This window comes from Schistocerca serialis, chromosome 3 (genome assembly GCF_023864345.2).
Source record: "Schistocerca serialis cubense isolate TAMUIC-IGC-003099 chromosome 3, iqSchSeri2.2, whole genome shotgun sequence".
Taxonomy (NCBI): Eukaryota; Metazoa; Arthropoda; class Insecta; order Orthoptera; family Acrididae; genus Schistocerca; species Schistocerca serialis.
The window spans coordinates 592,466,042-592,487,377 of NC_064640.1; the positions used below are offsets into that span (position 1 = coordinate 592,466,042).

At 45.3% G+C, this 21,336-nt stretch overlaps 1 protein-coding gene across 1 annotated transcript in view; it reads right to left on the minus strand.

Moving 5' to 3' along the window:
• LOC126471029 (toll-like receptor 7) overlaps positions 1 to 21,336 on the minus strand; it is an 84,500-nt gene that overhangs the window by 53,862 nt on the left and 9,302 nt on the right. The window contains exon 2 of the mRNA XM_050099094.1: positions 3,863 to 7,929. Within this exon, the coding sequence (XP_049955051.1) occupies positions 3,881 to 7,929 (4,049 nt within the window). The 3' untranslated portion in view covers positions 3,863 to 3,880. The remainder of the gene's footprint in view (positions 1 to 3,862; positions 7,930 to 21,336) is intronic.

The window sequence follows — 21,336 nt, forward strand, 5'->3', positions numbered from 1 at the left end:
TAACGTAAGCCTTTACATTAGGAACACATTTGGGATAGCTGTACGCTTGCCTGCAGCAAATAAAAAGGAATTATGGCCGGAATTTAGAAGCGACTTCTTCAGCTTCCAATATTTGGTCCTCGTTCTTATTAGTGTCACAGGCATATTTTATACCTCCGGACCAAAATTTACGTGAAGCGAAAGAATAACCACGACGAAATGTTAACGTCAGAGTTATCCAGTGCAAACAGAAGACAATGTTAATAAGGAAAAAAATAGCATTGGTACACTTGTGGGAACCAAAATATGAAGGAAATCGGGAAAGCGAGCAAGAGGACATAACCTAATGACGCCTACGAGGTGCGTATTTATTGACACGGCGTAAATGTCTCCACGAAAGACGGAACACCACAAAACAAGTTAAATTATTTGTTATCTTAATTCCAGAAATAGCTGGCAGAAAAGCTCGCGGCCTTTGTATTAAAAGTGATATAAGTGGCGTGCACGACGGCGCTACGGCGCTCGCGTGACCGGGCCAAGCCTTACTTACGGAGCACTTTCCCCGCATAACGCGTCCGTTTGCTCATTACTTAGGACGCGTCGCGCTCGGGCGAAACAAGGAGCGCAGTGAGAAAATCGAGACCTCGGCCGCATAGCACGGCATTTTAGACAGAGCGTAAAAATCGATGTTCCCATTCGCATCATCTAAGCACTGAACAGTATTCCATCCACTAGTGCCGATTTGCGCGAGTGAAAAAAAAAGTGAGACTACATTGAATTTTTTATTTTCACACTACCTAAAATATTTCTCAGCCTAAATTTAGGAAAGACAAGATCTCGAATGCGTTTCTATTATTTCTCAACAATACGTCGTACCTGGAAACCTGTGAGACATTAGGTCTACCTTAAATTATTGCATTTTTCTTCTCTAACTTCTAATTCCAATCCACCCAGAAATAGAATTATCTATCCTGCTTCACCTAAATGAATTGCAGACATTCCGGGCGCTCGTCCAAAATATTTATTCGAGTGCACCTGAAGGCCTGCAGTGCATTTAATAAATCTTAAACATATTAAAATGTTCTTTTGTGAAACATAGTGTATGAACTCAATACCGATCACGAATTCCTTACAGAGCTGCCGACTAAATAATGCTTTCGTTTCGGAGCTCTTCCCTAAGCTGAACGACCACATATCACAATACATTTAACCGACATAGACGCATAGTGTTACATGTGAAAAATATTAATACAAAACAAGCGCTAAGTCTTGTATATAACTGGAGTAAACCTCACAGCGGTTTATGGAACGTACTCGAATTTCCGCAGATGTCTTACAAATAACCCAAAGAACGTGGAAAGATGGGACTTTATTTTCATCAGAAATAGTTCTAGAACTGAGAAATTAACGGATTTCACTGTGTTACGTAGGACACCACTTGTAAACGAATTTCGCTAGAAAACAGAGAGGAAAACTCAGTTATAAACTTGTGATAATTATTCCAGAGAAAAATTATTCATAAGACATTTCAGAAACGAAGTGTGCTATTTTATAAACGTACTTTCTTTTGTGAACGTCTGAAATCAAAAAGGAAATCCTCGTTGATGTATACTACGGTCACATTTTGCATTCCAATTCTCACAAACGTTCCTCTTAATTTTGCAAGTTTTTTTGTTTTCATAAACTCATTAATTTTACTATATAGTAAATGTTGCACTCTCATTTATTAAAGGACATAAATTTCAGAGCTTGAAAAACATTGCGAAACACACAAAATTTATCTCATATATTCAATTGCTGAATGTACACTGTCGAAGGGAGAAATAAATAATCACTTCAACGACGGCGCAATCGTGCGGCGGTACCGCAGCGCTAGTGCATAGAGTGTTGAATTTTTATTAGCGTCCCGTAAGCAACGAACTCGGCTCACTAATGAATCATTCATGCAGTGAAAACGACAACAAAGAAGTACCTGCTTCTGATCAGATGACCCACTTGTTAGAATCTTTTACTACATTGAGTGTCGAGCGGCGTTGACATACACTGCCATCTTTTATCTAATTTAAAAATATGGCATGAGTTTAGTAAGAGAAGAACGTATCGTTGCAGCAGAAGAAATTTAATGAAACTGGATTTCATTGTAACGAGTCGCGCTTTGCGCTCACTAAATTTCTTGATACGGCGTGCGCTGTAAACAAAGTTAATTTCACGAATTACGGAAGCCCCACAAAGAGTTGTGTAAATAGACGTATTAATCGGACGAGCACTGCCATTTGCTTGTTTAAATGTGCTGTTTAAAATAGTGGGGGAAGTGAAATAGTAATCCCTGAGCATAGATAACAATCTTTAGATTTTCTATCGTATTTACTTTATAGTGAATCCCTTTACACTCACTTTAACCAACAAGCGTTAGTGCTCTGATAATACCTTTATATTTTCAGGTTAAATTTTTGGTGAAAAACAGTATAATCTGCTTATTAAAAAAATAGAAATATGATTCCTTATCATTATTCAGGTCAATATTAAAAGCTTTAGCGGGCGTCGCGAATTAATATGGTGAATTTCGACCAAAATTATTTTTCGCAACGGCATATCTTACATACAACTTCTACATACCCCGTTAATTCCAGTGAAACTAACGCTAGAAGAAGACTTATGATCCTGGAATATAACGATGAGGCATGATCGATGTGCAGCAAATTTTGGTTAATTATTTTACTGTCAAAGTGCTTAGCTGAAATTTATCTTGGCAGATATAATTGCAGTTATTATATAACCAAGTTATCCAATTACATCACACAGCTAGCGCAACACCAATATTTTTAAGACCAGTTCCCTCAATTATTGAAAGTATGCATCAAAACTATTAAAAATATATTGTATTTCATTAGAAATTTTCTCATTTTCACTACGGTTCACATGTTGCCTGTTAGCAACGGTAGCTCTGTCACTTAAAGTTGAGCGTTTTGCCAGGTAAAGTGACGTTTAATATTTAATAAAGTATTAGAAAAATATTAATTAGATTTAGGGATATATTCTGTTTGTGTCTTGCACATCTGTCTCTCTAAATTAGAGACTGTATCTAGTGCAAAGACGGTGCAAACAAATATAAATAAAGCGAGCTCGCAGCGCCCAGTACGTGCTGCAATAATATGAAGCAACTAATAATCTGAAGCACGAATTACTACGACGGACGCTATATTCGCTACACATGGTGCACAAAAATTTAATATTGTTACCACACATAGGGCGTTTACATTTGAGAACACTACGTAAACGACAGAAGAAGTACGCATGTCCGTCGATCGAGCGCTATATGCGATTTTTGATGTCCAATTCTGAATTGTGAAGGAAAATGGGCTGTAAAGAGAAACGTAGAAACAAAACTGGGAGCTCTACAACCATGCAACGATTTTTTGAAGAAAAGCAGCTGTTAACGTAATGGAAATGAGGTAAGGCACATCTAAGTAATGACACGTTAAGGAAGAAATTTGAAGTATTAAATAACAATGCACGGTGTTCAGTCGCTAGATGTTTGGTAGGCGGCGCGCTTGGAATTTAAAGCATTCTCGAGGAATTAAATTTCAGTGTAGTGTTTGTTCTGAAACACGACAGGCATTGCAGAAGTAAAGAAGATACGATGAGTGAATATTGTGTCACACAGTAGTTACAGACAAAGTATGGCCACAGAGAGACAAAAGTCAGTTTATATCGAAGAAAAGAAGTAGAAAACACCACGCCTAAAAGAAGTGATACGAAAATGTAAATTGGTGGCACACAAGAGCAATGAAGATTTGCGTCTACGGAAAAATTAGCAGGGATAATGTACACGTTCTCACACGGAAGCGGGAAATGGAAGAAGATAAGCGTGCGGTGTACTTACAGGTGGGAGAGCGGTGGCTCAGACTAGGTAGGCCTGGACGCCGCCCGATTCGGTGACGGCGGTGGCGGCGGTGCGCCACGGCGGCCTGGAGAGGCCGCGCAGCACCACCGAGCCGTCGCGCTCCAGCGTCGAGTAGTCCGAGTCTATGGACGAGTAGATGTGCTCCGAATTGGGGCGGCTGGCGGCGCCGGCCGTGGCCGCGGAGGCGGCGGGCGAGTCGTCGGCCGCCCGGCGCGACGTGTAGCTGGGCGGCGCGTCGCCGCTGTTGCTGCTGGCACTCGCGCTGCTGGCCCGCAGCTGCTGCAGCGGCACCAGCTGCCCCAGGCCCTGCTGCTGCAGGCGCCGGTTCTTGTCATTCGCATTCCCGTGTTGGTTGCCGTTGCTCATCGTCGACTCGAGCGTGTAGTTGTTGATGTTGCGCCGGTACATGCTGCTGTTCTTGGCGTGATGGTGCTGGTGGCGCGCGTAGCTGTCGCGGTTGGGCATGGCGTAGCGCAGGCGGGCCCAGAAACGCTTCTCTCCCCAGCGCACGCGGGCGCCCGTCTTGAGGTACGGCCGCAGGTCCGGGTCCTCCTCGGCTTCCGGCAGGTTGCTGCTCTCCTCGACGACGACCAACTTGAACACGCGACCCTTGAGCGCCTCGTGCAGCGCCGACCGGAACTCGAAGCGCGACCACTCGGTCTGCATGAAATTGCGAGACAGCACCAGGATGACGCGCCGGCTCGCCTCGGCCGCCTCCAGGACCACCGGCGACGTCGAGTGCTGGAAGTAGGCCTGGTGCGGCAGGTCGCGATAGTGCAGGCACAGCTGGAACGACGGGTCCCCGTGCTCTAGTTCTGCCACGATAGAGTGCAGCACGAAATCCTCATCCTTGGGGCTATAGCACACGTAACCGTCGTACAACTTCTCCCTCTCTTCTGCAAACTGTTTCGAGCCGCTTTTGAATTCGAAAAGACGTATACCGTATCGTGAATATACCCATATTCTCACTGGCTCTCTGAAGACGAACATGACGACAGTCAGCGTCAGTATTACGATAAACACGGAAAGTGTGGTGATTACCATGGGGAGATAATCGGATATCATGATACTCTGGATAACAGAAACGCTGGCGTAGTAATCGCTGCAGGTGGTGCTATTGAAATCGATTTCCCGTCGCTGTGGCGGTTTCGTGTCATTGATATAGCACCATATGTTCTCGCCGTCCATCACCTTGCGTGCGTTGTCGGAGACCCAAGCCTGCAACGCTTGTAGGAACTTACACCTGCACGTCCACGGGTTGTAGCCCAGCCAGATCTCAGACAGCCTGCCATTCAAGTTCAGCTGCCATACGGGAAATGTCATCAGGCGATTGTTGTCTAGTCTCAGTACCTCCAGCGACATGAGCGGCAAAAGCGTAATGTTGGCCACGAAAGATATCCTGTTATTCTGCAAGTAGAGCTCTGTTAACTGCGATAAACGCTCAAATTCGTAGCCTTTCAGTTCTCGTATCATATTGTCTTCTAGATGAAGAATTTCGAGAGAGCGCAGGCCATTAAAAGTGCGATTCTGTATCGTTCTGACGTTGCTAGCATTTACAAATAGGACGCGGAGGTTTTTCCGGCCGATAAAGACGTGATCCTGCAGTTCGTCGAAATTGTTGCCATCCAAGTACACTTCGGTCGCATCCATGGGGATGCGCGGTGGCATAATTGTTTTCTTCAGTCCAGTACAGTCTACAATGTTGTGAGCCCATGTCTGATCGTGGTAGCAAGTACAGTTCTCCGGACACGTCATTTCGCAGTCACACGCGTCAAAATCGCAACAGTGGCACAGGGCAAAACAATGCGTTTCGTAAGAGCATAGAAAGTTTGATGGCTGGGCTTCTATAGCATTAACAACGTAGCCGTGTCGGCCGTACGTCATTGTACACACAATACTCGACAGATCCATCACCCTCGGGTACTGCCTAGGGTTTGTCATATTGTTTATCTTCGGTAACCAATCCATCTGACAGTCACACTGGAAGGGATTGCCAGCCATGTAAAATTCTGGAAGAGATCTGTTTTCTGGCATGACAGGCAAGCGTAAAGCGTCTAGTTCCATCGAAAGAATCTTATTAGCGTACATATCAACTCTCACTAAATTGACCTTATCTGCAAATGTTGACGGTTGAATGACAGTTATTTCATTGTTGTTGATAAATAGAAGCTCTATACTGTTCGGAATAGACAGAGGATTGAGTTCCGTTATATTGTTGTGGCTACAATCCATTGTTTTAATATGCATTTTATCCTGGATTTCGTAATAATTTCCCAGTGCTTCAATAAAATTTCCATGAATGTCCAGCCATTTTAAATTTGACGGAATAAAAGCGTAATCGAACCAAACTAGATGATTTTCTGACAAATTTAGCCACACAAGGGTCGCAATCGACGTGAAAACGCCGTTAATATCAGTCAAATAGTTCGAATCGACCCTTATAGCTTCGATATGGTAATTATGTTCGAACGTACCTCTTTCGATCTGCTGGATCTTGTTCTTGGACAGATTGAGCACCTGCAGGCTGGTGAGATCCCAAAACATCCCCTTCGTCAAGTTTCCGACGTTGTTACCCAATAGCCGCAAGCCGGTCAGCTGGTTCAGGTTACGGAAGGAGCCGTTTTGAAAGTAAGAAATTTGATTTTCTCCTAAGTCGAGCGTCTTGAGGAACGAAAGAGCTTGCAGTGCCTCAGGTACAGAGTCCATCAAGTTATTGCTCATATCAAGTTCTTTGAGACCTGAACAGTTACTGAATGCTTGATGGTGGATGCTAGCGATTTCGTTGTAGCTCATAGACAATGAATTCAGAATAAACAAACCACTGAACGTCGCTGCGCTGAGGCTGGTCAACTTATTGTGACTCAGATTCAAGGTGTGCAAGTTGTAAAGCGGCAGGAAGGTATTGTCCTCGATGTACATAAGAGTATTGTTCCGTAAGTCTAGTATCTGCAAGAACGACACGTCCTTAAACATGCGGCCGCCGATTCGACTGATTTCGTTGTTGGACAAGTTGAGGACGACGAGCCGAATGAGCCCGTCGAAGGTGTGCTCATTGATATGCTGCTCAGTCAGTTTATTTTGGGACAAGTCGAGGACGAGCAGCTGTTCGAGGTTGTGGAACACGCCGGGGCCCATGTCGCGCAGTTCGTTGCCGTGGAGGTAGATCTCGCGCAGCTCTTTGTTGGTGGCGAAGAGCTCGCCGGGCAGTGAGTGAAGCTTGTTGTACGATATGTTGAACATGCGCAGTTCCGTGAGACCAGTGAGGGCGCTTCCCGAGACGGCGCCGATCGCGTTGTACTCGAGGTACAGCTTTTGCAGTCGCTTCAGCCTGGTGACCGTCGAGTCCCCGCCCAGCACAGCTATTTCGTTGCGTGAGAGGTCGAGGATGCGCACGTCAAACCCTCCGAGGCAGTCTGGAGGCGCCGGATGCGGAGGGTAGCCGGCCAGTTCGACGGACGTGAATCGGTTGCAGGTCAAATTGATGCTCTGCAGGTTCGTCAGGCTGCAGAAGGAACCTTCCGGAAGAGCTTGGATGTTGTTGAAGGCTAAGTCGAGGTGCTGCAGCTCACTGAGACCGCGGAGGCTGCCAGGGGCGAGCTCCAGGTAGTGACTTGGGCCCCAGTCGCCGTTGTGGCTGTTGATACTGAGACGTTTCAGCTCCGGAAGGCCTCCGAGGGCGTCGGGCGGCAGCGAGCGCAGTTTGCAGCTTACGAGGGTGAGGTCTTCTAGTTGAGGGTAGCGGCTGAACGCCTTGGTGGTGAAGGCGCTGTCGAATAGCAGGTCGGGACTACACGTGAGGCGCAGCTTGGAAGTGTACGGGTCCAGCTGCAGCGCGGCCAGCGCCGGTCCGGAGGCGTCCAGCGTCCTGATGCGGCACCACGTGCCGTTGTCGGCCCCGTAGTTGCAGATGTCGGGCTCCTTGGCCGCTGCCGCGCCGCTTGCCAGCCACAGCGCCAGGAACGTGGACACGGCGTACACTGACGCGCGCACATGTCGCCTGCCCGCCGAGGAATCCAGGTCTGCGTTTGGCGGCCGATCGCCGCCGGCTCACGCACAGGACGACAGCTCACGAGTGCGACGGCACCGCACTCACTGGCCGTGCACGGCGCTCTACTGCTGTCCGCTGTGGCGTCAAAACTGTCCCGGGTGCACACGTTGCAGATCAAAATTGGTGAAAAAATACTCGAGTCCCACTACATAACTGTGTCGAATAGGTAGAGAAAGTTCTTTTAGTCAGTTACTTGAAAATGCACCCCTTGGCGCCAGGAGCCAGCACGCCCACACGCGTAAGAACAGGCGACTGTCTATCCCCCCTACCTCGCTGCTGCCACACCGCGTCTGGCTCTGCGGCGCAACTGGCGCGATCGTGGCCGCGCGCACTAGTATATACCGAAGACGCGACTAACGCTTAGCGCAACTGCGCTTGCCGGCTGGCTGTGGTGGCGGGGTGGGGGCCGGCCGCCGTGGTGGGGGGAGGCGTGGCGGCGCGCCACCGCCAGGCGGCAGCACGGGCTGACAGGCCTGGGACTATTAACAGGCCACGGTGCACGCTCCCTCGGATTTTCACCGGACGCAGCCACGATAACGCCTGGCCGCACGTGTGCGCCGCGCCGCGCCGCGCGCGGGCTGGCGCTGCCGTTTAACTGTAAAAAGCAAAAAAGCCCAACTCCCAAAACTGACAGTAAACTTTCGAGCATGGCTAAAAGCACCGATGTCCATTTCTTTGCGTGCGCTATCCTGAGAAAAATGTGGGTAAAGCTAACCTACTGGGCCGTTTCAACTAACGTACACATTACACCCTTTGAACCATCGTTCATTTTTACTTCAGGGTTTCTATTTTGCAGTGTTTTTGAAATAAATAAGACAATATTTTTATGAAGTAATTGATTCGGCCGTCTTAGATCTTTCAGACAAATTGTCAATTGGTATTACGAATTCTACATCACGTTCTCTTTGTGGAATTGTACGGAATATGAAAATTGATGACTGAGAAGTCATAAGTTTAATAACGAAAAGTAACATAATCCTGTGTTTAAAATGTGTTAATGAAATTAAAATCAACAGTCTTAGGGGGGTCAGAATTACATTTCTAATCATTAAAGCTTTCATCAACAAACTTAATAAGAAATAGTTAGTCAGTAAGTTTAGGGCCAAAGAAATTGGCGTAAATGGAAGAAAAGGCAGGAATAAATAAATAAAGAATTAATTTCGATAGGCCGATGAAGGATAGCGAGGTGGGAGACAGACCGAAAGAAATGACGGAAACTATTACATTCTTATCGAAAAGGACGCTATGTCAACACGTACAAAAAATAATTAACATTCTTCTCGATGTACCGATGCTTAGAATTTATCTTAGATCATTAAAAATGGACGGATACACTGAAGAAGGAGTTTGAGACAGAACTGCGATAGTTACAATCAGCACGCTAAACAAATATAACAACGTATTGAATTTATGTTAAGGCGATAACTATCTACGAGGGCGTTCTGAAAAGTAATACCTCTGCGTTTTTATGTGAGAACTCTCAAAGGTCTTACAAATAAAACAAGCGTTATTAACAATCTGTATCTTTATTCTTCGTGCCTATATATTTATTTCTGAACATAGTCATCCTGGCGACGAATACATTTCTCCCAACAAGAAAGCGGTTTGTTGGTACCGTCACTATTGAATGTTTGGCTTTTTGACGGAACCAAAACCTCACCTCTGCACCGTTTCCTCACTATCAAAGTGAAATCCGCGAAGGTGTTCTTGAAGTTTCGGGCGACAGATGAAAATCGGATGAGACCAAGTCGGGACTGTACGAAGCAAGATCGATGAGAGTCAACCTAAAGCGTCTGGTTGTTGCAAATGTCGCAGCAGTCGTTTTGGTCTGGCATTGTCATGGTGAAGGAGAAGGTGCTCCGTGTGTGAACGAACTCTTCCAATTCTAAACTCAATTACAGCACGCTGATTGTCACGCACCGATATAGTTACGTTACACGCTGTCATGTTACACGTAGCAGTTCTGAGTAGCAAACTTTAAGAATTTTCACACAAGAAATTCTGGAGCAATACTTTTCACAAAACCCTTGTAACGTATAAGAAAATGTACCGCCGGATCACTTTTGGATGTACGGCGAGTGTCAGACTCACTATGACGGCGACAAAAAGGTACGTCTACGTCTGTACTCCGAAAACCATCTTACGGGATATGGCGGAGGGTACTTCTGATGTCCGTATTTTTTCCCGGCTTTCCTGTTCCATTTGCGGATGACGGGTGGGAAGCGTGACCGTACGCTGGACGAAGCTCCGCATCTGATTCATTCAACTTTCTCGCCATGATTATTTCCCCAGAGGTATGCGGGAGGAAGTAAGACGAGAGGTGGTAAATAAGTACTGCAACATATTGTTTTCTGAAAGTAGGTTGCTTTAATTCAGGATTCCAATTCACCATATTATTCGCCAATCTTTCGGCTACAAAACCCTATTTTTTAGTGTAATCTCCGTTCGGTGCGAAGGTCTTACGCCAGCCCACTAGGAGGGACTGTATGCCCGCATGGTAGCACTTTACTGGTCGACGTCTTGCTGCATCAATTACCTCCCCACCATCCACGTACTGCTTCCCGCAGAGTGCATGCTGCATGGAAGGTGCGAGATCCGCGCTGTTGTGTGGATGGGGAAGGACAGTCAGTGAAGTTTTGTGAGCTCCTCTCGGGTGCGCAGACTTGTGGGAGGTCTTGCGTTGTCATGGAGAAAGAAAAGCTCGTTTGCATGTTGGTGGTGACGAGGACGCTAAAGTTGTTTCTTCAATTTCCAGAGGGAAACACATACCCTTCAGAGTTGATCGTTGCATCATGCTAGCAGACATCTAACAGAATAACCCCTTCAGAGTCGCAGAAGACCGTGGCCAAGACTTGAGCGGCTGAGGAGGAGAGGTGGTGTGGCGTCACTCCGTGGAGTTCCGATTGTTTCGGCTTCTAATTGATGATCCCATGTTTCACCGCCTGTGACGACGTTCGTCAAAAAATTATTACGATCAGCCTCGTAACACGCAAACAATCCCCGAAGATGGTCTTTCGTTGCTCTGTACAGTCTGTTAGGCGGCAAGGAACCCAGCGGTGATATACCGGGTGACCAAAAAGTCAGTATAAATTTGAAAACTTAATAAACCACGGAATAATGTAGATAGAGAAGTAAAAATTGACACACATGCTTGGAATGACATGGGGTTTTACTAGAACCAAAAAAAAAGTTCACAAAATGTCCGACATATGGCGCAGGACAGCAAAACGTCAGTGACTACGCATGACAATCGTGTATAAAAGGAGCTGTAATGAGACAGAGAATCAGATGCGCCAGCAGTCGCAGCATGTTGACGTTACCTGAAAAGGAGCTTTTAGTGAAGCTGTATTATCAGAATGGGGAATGTGCTATTTTCAGCGTTACGATCCTATCGCCATAGGAAGGGGATTCGAACGGGTAAAAGTCCGTTGACAAATGCAGCTGTGGCGAGAATGATTTAGAAGTTCGAAGCCACGGGTTGTTTAGACGATAGACCCCGTAGTGGCCGACCCAGCACAAGGCGTAATGCTGCTGAGACAGTTCAGGAAGAAATGGGGACTCTAGCGGGTTTGTCTATGCACGGGGAAGTCAGCGCTCGTGCAGTCGCGCGTCGCACCGGCATTCCATACACTACTGTTTGGCTGGCACTTAGGCGTACCGTCTCATGCTATCCGTACAAAATTCATCGGCATCATGAACTGTTACCTGGTGATTTTGTGAAGCGGAGGGCATTCGCGGTGTGGGCGTTTCAAAAGATGGCGGAAGATGACGATTGGTTGAGTAACGTGTTGTGGACCGACGAAGCACATTTCACGCTCCGAGGGTCTGTCAACGCCCACAACTGCAGAATTTGGGCTACCGAAAATCCTAGAACTGTCGTGGAAACTCCACTGTACGACGAAAAAGTCACGGTATGGGTTGGATTTACATGTACCGTTATCGGACCTTTTTTCTTCGAGGAAATGCGTGATTCTGGTTTTGTAACTGCTACCGTGACGGGTGAGAGGTACGCCGATATGTTACAGAATCGCATCATCCCCAGCCTGGCTGATAAACACCTGCTGGAACGTACGATGTTTATGCAGGATGGCGCTCCAACCCATATTGTTAGACGCGTGAAAGATCTCTTTCGCGCGTCGTTTGGTGATGATCGTGTGCTCAGCAGCCCCTTTCGTCATGCTTGGCCTCCCAGGTCCCCAGACCTCAGTCCGTGCGATTATTGGCTTTGGAGTTACCTGAAGTCGCAAGTGTATCGTGATCGACCGACATCTCTAGGGATGCTGAAAGACAACATTCAACGCCAATGCCTCACCATAACTCCGGACATGCTTTACAGTGCGGTTCACAACATTATTCCTCGACAACAGCTATTGTTGAGGAATGATGGTGGACATATTGAGCATTTCCTGTAAAGAACATCATCTTTGCTTTGTCTTACTTTGTTATGCTAATTACTGCTCTTCTGATTAGATGAAGCGCCATCTGTCGGACATTTTTTGAACTTTTGTATTTTTTTGGTTCTAATAAAACCCCATGTCATTCCAAGCATGTGTGTCAATTTGTACCTCTCTATATACATTATTCCGTGATTTATTCAGTTTTCAAATTTATACTGACTTTTTGATCACCCGGTACATTTGAGTATCCCGAGTGGTGGCGGAGGGTGTCAGCACTACGAACACAGACCTCTAGCTATGCAGCCAGGTAGTTGATTGTGATCTGTTGGTCATCTCGAATAACAGTGTCCGCACATTCCAACTATGCAGGAGTCACAGCTGCCTGCGGCCGGCCGTCACGCGGGAGATTTGACAGGTTTCTGCGATCTTGCGATGATGACAATCGTCTCGCCCAGTGACTCGCCGGGCTGTCGTTGATTGCCAGGTCTCCGTTGACATTCTGCAAGTGCCTATTAATATCTGAGATTCTCTGGATTTCCGCCAAAGAAAGTCAATGATAACTCTGTACTTGGAAGGAACCACCGTTACAAACGCCATTTTGAAGGCTACGTATAGCGTCGCCACCTACCGATACTTCATGAAACTGTAGGGCTGCAGCGGGAATATTCTACGAAGTCACTCAATAAATTCCGCATAATTTCTACCGGAATTGGCTGAGAAAAAAATGTGTTGCAGTACTTATTGAACGCCCCTCGTACATTGTCAGATTCACTTTGGAACGTTTGGTCTCCAAATTTCAGCATTAAACCTCTCCGTGAGGCACAACGCCTCTCTTTTAGCGTCTGACACTGGATTTCATTGAGCATCTCTGTAACGTTCTCCCGCCGTGAAAACGATCTAGTGACGAAACACGCCCCTACTCGTTGCATCTTCTCTGTAACTTAACTACCTTTCCTTAAGAATCTTCCAATAAATCTCAGTCTGTCATTTACTATTCCTGTTATTATTTTATATGGTTGTTCCATTTTAGGTCACTCCATATAATTAGTGTTGGTATTTTACAGTAATTGCTGGTGCCAGTGATTGGTCGCCTATAGCGTATTTGAAGAGCAGTGGATCTCTTCGCCTATCTATGCACAATACATTACAGTTATTTACATTCAGCATCAACTGAAAGTCCCTGCACAAGCCGTGGATCCATTGCAGTTGTCCCAGAATTTCGCTACAGTCTTATAGCGTTGCAGCCTTCCCATAGATATCATCATCGTCCGCGGATAACCTTAGGTTCTTCCTACGTTATCCGCTAGAGCGTTAACGTAAAATGTCATTTACAGCTGGCCTCAAACGCTCCATTGTGGCAGTCCCTAAATTACATTAGTCGATAATGCTCCGTTAAAAACGACGTCTTGAGTTTTACCTGAAAGGAAATCCTGTATTCAATCACAAATTTTTGTATGTAATCGCTAACAGTTTTTTTTAAACTATACTCTCTTCTACTCCTCAGCATAACGTGGCGAAGGTGATGCTTATATTTTCGTGGAGTTTCGTCTACTCTGAACAGGCATTGTGTACAAGTATTCAACAGCATATTATTTTCGTGACATTGCAGTACAAGTATCTTATAAATGTTCATATATACGTCCTCCCTTTTTGCCTGACAAATCGCTTTACGTGAAGTTTATCGACGTCTGTCAGAAATAAGGTTGCATGAAACGAGAGGAACAGAGAGCAGGTATCCAAAACTAGAATTTAACGTAGCGACAGGAGAAACCCTGGGGTAGCCATGTGAATTAAACGAAACAGAGATAAACGAGGGGCATTTAATAGGTAATGCAACAATTTTTTTTAAGAAGTATGATAGTTTCGTTCTTGATTTCAATACGTCATACTGTTCACCACTTATTTCAACGTAATCTCCGGTGAATGCGACGTCCACATTAGTGGGACGGTTTGTACGTCCCCATAGTACCGGCCGGCCGGAGTGGCCTAGCCGTTCTAGACACTTCAGTGTGGAACCACTACGGTCGCAGGTTCGAATCCTGCCTCCGGCATGTGTGTGTGTTATGTCCTTAGGTTAGTTAGGTTTAAGTAGTTCTTAGTTCTAGGGGACTGATGACCTCAGATGTTAAGTCCCATAGTGCTCAGAGCCATTTTTAGCCCATAGTACCGCTCATCTAGTCGACATCGTATCCAATGAAGTGATGAATCCATCTTTCATCGCCTGTAACGATGTTCGACAAAATATAGTCACCATCAGCCTCGTAACGCACAGACAACTGTGCACATACGGTCCTTTGTTGCTCTTTATGGTTTTCTGTGAGACGGCGACGAAGCCAGCGGGCGCAAGTACCACGAGCGATGGACGAGTGTGTCAGCACTACCGACAGAGACGTCCAGTTGTGCTGTGAGGTGTTTGACTGCGACTGCGATCCATCGATCACCTCGAATGGGAATGTCTGCACGTTCCAAGACTGCAGCAGTCACAGCTGTGTGCTGCCGGCCGGCTCGCGGGAGATCGGACAGGTTTGCGCGACCTTGTTGCGATGATAACAGATGCCTCACCCAACGACTCACAATGGTTTTGCTCGCTACCACGTCCGCGTAGCCATTCCACAAGCGCCTATGAACATCTGCGATGCTCTAGTTTTCTGCCGAAAGAAACTCGATGACAGATTTCTACTTGGAACGTACCTAAGCTACAGACGCCACTTTGAAGACTACGTATTGCGCCACCACCATCGGAACTTCGTGAAACTGTAGGGCTGAAGCGGGAATATTCCACGTTCCACGATGTCCCGCAACAAATTCTGCGTTTTGTCAACCGAAACTGGCCGAGAAGAAAATTTGTTTCATTACTCACCGAAGGCCTCTCGTATGATGACAGTCTTATACGGAAAGGAAGAACAGGCTGCAAAAAGTCAGTTTCAGCAGAAGAAGAAGCTCACTGCCTGTAAAACATACGATGGAAAACTGTCCTACAAAACTGTTAAATTATTAATACCACGCAAGGTAAACATTGTCGTTTTAGCACAAAACGTGCTGAAACACATACTCAAACACAAGGTGCCTACACGGACTGACAAATGCACACACTGCGATACACATAAAACTGTTTATGGTACTTGTGAAATTCTCTGCGTAGTTGAAACAGGGAAAGACTTTCACGAATGCAGTAGGGCGCCCATCGCCGTTTATTACTCAAAAATTAGCCACAAACCAGTCATGGCCACTCGTTCCATGGTATCAAACATATCTTCATATACTGCGTAAGAAGGAAAAGAGCAATCACATGACGTTCAATAAGGAATTTAAAATATTTCTCAGTGAAATAGTACCCGGAAATAGTTTTCTAAGCGAATAGAAAGTATAAATACAAACATTTTTCCACCATAGTTTGCTGTTATATTAATAGAAAAAAGCAGCCTGAAATAGAGCCTATTTATTCTAGAAGTGGCTACAACAGTCATAACTTAAAGATCACGAAATACAAAGACTACGTTTCTTGGACCATCTCCATAGGTACCATACGGAATCTTGACAAGTAGTCCTGTACTCTCCGCTATACTTCAAGTCTTCCAAGCCAAAATGTTTGCATAAGGAAAAGCTTCAAGGCCACACTAGTCTGCATGACTACCCCATACAACAACCAGGGTCAACCATGTACTGCCTCCAAACACTGCTGATACATCACAAGTAAACAAGTAAACTGCGTCATAAGTCCACGGAAAACACTGGGGCCGCCTATTACCTGCTGCTTATTAAATTGCCCAGCAAGATCAATGCTGATTGCTTTCAATGACCTATACACAGGAACATACCGCATAAGGCAACGACGATACAACGTCAACGAGGCACTGCAACAGTACGTTAACACTCAAAAAAATGGCTCTGAGCACTATGGGACTAAACGTCTGTGGTCATTAGTCCCCTAGAACTTAAAACTACTTAAACCTAACTGACCTAAGGACATCACACACATCCATGCCTGAGGCAGGATTCGAACCTGCGACCGTAGAGGTCGCTGGTCGCGCGGTTCCAGATTGAAGTGCCTAGAACCGCTCGGCCACACCGGCCGGCTGTATATACTCGGTATATATATAGATATATAGGATGGTCCATTAATCGTGGCCGGGCTAAATATCTCATGAAATAAGCATCAAACGAAAAAACTACGAAGAACGAAACTTGTCTAGCTTGAAGGGGGAAACCAGATTGCACTATGGTTGGCGCGATAGATGGCGCTGCCATAGGTCAAACTGATATCAACTGCGTTTTTTTAAGTAGGAACCCCCATTTTTTATTACACATGAGTTTAATACGTAAAGAAATATGTCCCACTTTTCTCGATTTGTGATAGATGGCGCTGTAATAGTCAAAACCATATGGTTCACAATTTTAGACCAACAGTTGGTAACAGGTAGGTTTTTTAAATTAAAATACAGAACGTATGTACGTTTGAACATTTTATTTCGGTTGTTCCAATGTCATACATGTACCTTTGTGAACTTATCATTTCTGAGAATGCATGCTGTTACAGCGTGATTACCTGTAAATACCACATTAATGCAATAAATGCTCAAACAGATGTGCGTCAACCTCAATGCATTTGGCAATACGTGTAAAGACATTCCTCTCAACAGCGAGTAGTTCGCCTTCCGTAATGTTCGCACGTGCATTGACAATGCGCTGACGTATGTTGTCAGGCGTTGTCGTTGGATCACGATAGCAAATATCCTTCAACTTTCCAAACACAAAGAAATCCGGGAACGTCAGATCCGGTGAACGTGCGGACCATGGTATGGTGCTCCGACGACCAATCCACCTGTCATGAAATATTCTATTCAATACCGCTTCAACCGCACGCGAGGTATGTGTCGGACATCCATCATGTTGGAAGTACATCGCCATTCTGTCATGCAGCGAGACATCTTGTAGTAACATCGGTGGAACATTACGTAGGAAATCCACCATTTAGATTGCCATCGATAAAATGGGCTCCAATTATTCTTCCTCCCATAATGCCCCACCATACATTAACCCGCCAAGATCGCTGATGTTCCACTTACCGCAGCCATCGTGGATTTTCCGTTGCCCAATAATGCATATTATGCCGGTTTACGTTACCGCTGTTGGTGAATGACGCTTCGTCGCTAAATAGAACGCGAAAAAAAAATCTGTCATCGTCTTGTAATTTCTCTTGTGCCCAGTGGCAGAACTGTACACGATGCTCAAAGTCGTCGCCATGCAGTTCCTGGTGCATAGAAATATGGTACGGGTACAATCGATGTTGATGTAACATTCTCAACACCGACGTTTTTCAGATTCCCGATTCTCGCGCAATTTGTCTGCTACTGATGTGCGGATTAGCCGCGACAGCAGCTAAAAAAAATGGTTCAAATGGCTCTGAGCGCTATGGGACTCAACTGCTGTGTTCATAAGTCCACTAGAAATTAGAACTACTTAAACCTAACCAACCTAAGGACTGTAGTGCCTTTAACCACTCGGCCACTCTGGCCGGCGACAGCAGCTAAAACACCTAGTTGGGCATCATCATTTGTTGCAGGTCGTGGCTGACGTTTCACATGTGGTTGAATACTTCCTTTTTCCTTAAATTACCGAACTATCCGGCGAACGGTCCAGACACTTAGATGATGTCGTCTAGGATACCGAGCAACATACATGGTACACGCCCGTTGGGCATTTTGATCACAATAGCCGTACATCAACACGATATCGAGTTTTTCCGCAATTGGTAAACGGACCATTTTAACACGGGTAATGTATCACGAAGCAAATACCGTCCGCACTGGCGGAATGGCGTTTGTGACGATACAGCACCATCTATCACAGAGCGAAAAAAGTGGTCCAACTAAAACATTCATATTTCTTTACGTACTACACGAATATAAAATAAAAAATAGGGGTTCCTATTTAAAAAAGCGCAGTTGATATCAGTTTGACCTATGGCAGCGCATCTAACGGGCCAACCATAGCGCCATCTGGTTTCCCCCTTCAAGCTAGACGAGTCTCGTTCTTTGTAGTTTTTTCGTTTGATTCTTATTTCGTGAAATATTTGGCCCGGTCACTATCAATGACCACTCTATTCAACTGAAATCCAAAATTTCGTCTCGAGACTGTACTGAAGAGGGCTGGCATCATCTGATACAGGTGGCCTTTCGACTGAATTCCGCACTTTGCTGGTGCTTAGAAACGGGATTATATATATATGGCTTTAATTGAAATCGAATATATATATATGTGTGTGTGTGTGCCGTTTACAAGCACCCAAGGTGTGGATCTCTCTAGAAACAGTCGTTAATTGTAGGATTTGTTACAATTAAATGACGAGAAGAGACATATTGGTGGTTAAATTGTTGTAACTTAGTATTATGAAAGTATGTTGTTTCAAGGCAACAGAGTATTGAGGATTCATAAAAATTATAATTCTTGTTACAATTAGTTATAATTAAATGTCAATTAATAACATATCTCCGATTAAAGCTTTCAGGACAAGTTAAGATGCAAAGTATAGATAAAATCTTTTTTTGTCAGTTTAGCGCAGTGAGTAGAGGTATAGATGAGCAATCCGACTCATTATGTGTTGCTTGTTCGCGTCCCGCTAGATCCGAATTTCTTTCTTTTACTAACCTTTTCATTTTCTAAAATAATCTGATACTTTCATATTAGTTTAATAGAAGAATATTCCATAATATTCCGTGTTATGTAAATGTAAGTGTGCTGTTTCTGAAGAGTGAGTTTCTGCGGTTGCCTTTATCTACAAGACAGCTTGCACTAGGTGCAATAATATATTGGCACTTTCTTGTTTCAAGTTTTGTATTTCGCTTCTTACAAGAATTCTGCTACTGAATAGGAATAGTGATCAACTAAGAATGACCTTAGCGTCTTACTAAAATGTGAGAATGATTATATATTTTTTATCTTCGCATCGCAGTATTTGTAATGGAACTTTTATAAGGTGATGTCCTTCTTGACTGGCCATGGTACATTCCTTTTGGCCGTATGCCATGTTCATCCATATGGAAATTTTTGTTTATGTGTACTACAGTCAGAATAACCTGACTGGCTAATGGATAAGGGAGGAAATGTGAGTTTTAATACAGCTAACGCAGGAGTTTTATGCCCGTCAGTTTCGTAAACAGGGTGATTTGCGAGCCAGTTACAGCAGGCAACTGCCGTTGAAACGCACTGCGATCGCGTATATCACTTTCAGGCACATTTCCCGGCGTCCGCAGCTCGTGGTCTAGTGGCTGGCGTAGCTGCCTCTGCATCACGGGCTCGTGGGTTCGAATCCCTCCCGGGTTGGGTATTTTCTCTGGCCGGAGACTGGGTGTTTGTGTTGACCTCGTCATCATCATCATTCGCGACAGTGGCTACTTTGGACTGTGTAAAAAAAATGTACTGGGAAAGAATTGGGACGGGGCTTTTTACGAGCGCTGATGACCGCGCAGTTGAGCGCGACGTAAACCAAACATCATCACACCTACCGTATGGCTGGCTCTGAGCACTATAGGACTTAACAGCTATGGTCATCAGTCCCCTAGAACTTAGAACTACTTAAACCTAACCAATCTAAGGACATCACACAACACCCAGTCATCACGACACCTACCGTATGCACAAGTCACATCGTTTCTGAACATTCAGCAGCACGTTGACACGCTCAGCGTTGACGTTCGAAAGCACCGTCCATGTGCCCACGGCGTAACTGCGGTGGCGCGGCGTGGGCCTGTCCAGCGCGTATGCGCCACATTGACAGCTTCTGGATCGTTCCTGCAAGTTCAGTACTAACATGTTATTGCTCGAGCTCTTAAAGTGCGATGCGGTCTCATTCTTGAATTTTGGTAAGTTCCATCAACACAGAGGGTGCGGTTTTTTAGGGTATAGCCCATCGTTTTTGCATTCAGTCTGATTATGTTGTCAGTTCCAGCTCAGTTTTTGGAGGATGCTGATGGCACCATTCAGCCGATTTACAGTTCGACTGTACGCTCACTTGACGGAGTATTATCATCCGAATAATGAATTTTGGGTCTTCTATCTATTCCCACATTCGGGTCTTCTATCGTGTAGTTATTGCTGTTATTACTGATTGAGGGGACATTCTGTTTTTCAACAGATATTTCCCATTTGTATTTAGATACCCTCTTGAATCTGCGGCTTGAAGCTACGAAACCGGTTTTGGTTCCAAAGAGAGGATCTTACATGCTGCTGTGAGGTTTTCATTTCACAAAATGCGCAGTATGCAAGTGTATCACGCATCAGAACCACTCCGCGGGCGTCATAGCAACGGAGTTGCAAGTTTCTGACTGAAGCCGGTAGCGGCCGCGCAGTATCTGGCAGAACCAATGAAGCACGGTCGCTAAGCCACACCTCCACCGTCTCAAGACCACGAGCGCCCTCTGCCGCCGCGTTATGGGACGGCCTGCGACGGCCCCTTAACCCCACTCGCGCTTGGAGCCACTATTCTTCGACACCTTAGTTCGTGCTTCTCCCTTGGTACAGCGATAGCTGAACTCTATTTCTTGTCGCATTATTCGTATCGAGTCTTTGTACACTTGGAGAAATTGTTGTATTAACCTGTCCGCCAATCATTTCTGCTCCATCCAGCTTTTCTAAGACGACTGTTGCCACACCAGTCTGTAGCCGACCTCTCCTTACCATTGTAGCCGGCCGTTGTCGCCTAGTGGCTCTAGGAGCTTCAGTATGGAACCGCGTGACCGCTACGGTCGCAGGTTCGAATCCTGCCTCGGGCATGGATGTGTGTTATGTCCTTAGGTTAGTTAGGTTTAAGTAGTTCTAAGTTCTAGGAGACCGATGACCTCAGATGTTGAGTCCCATAGTGTTCAGAGCCATTTGAACCTTACCATTGGGCACGAAGTCATGCACAACAGAAAGATGTAGTTTTCTCTTATAGAGTATAAATTATACGATACGAAGAACCTCATAATGAAATTAAATTGTTTTAAAATGTCTCATCAGAGTCGCCATTT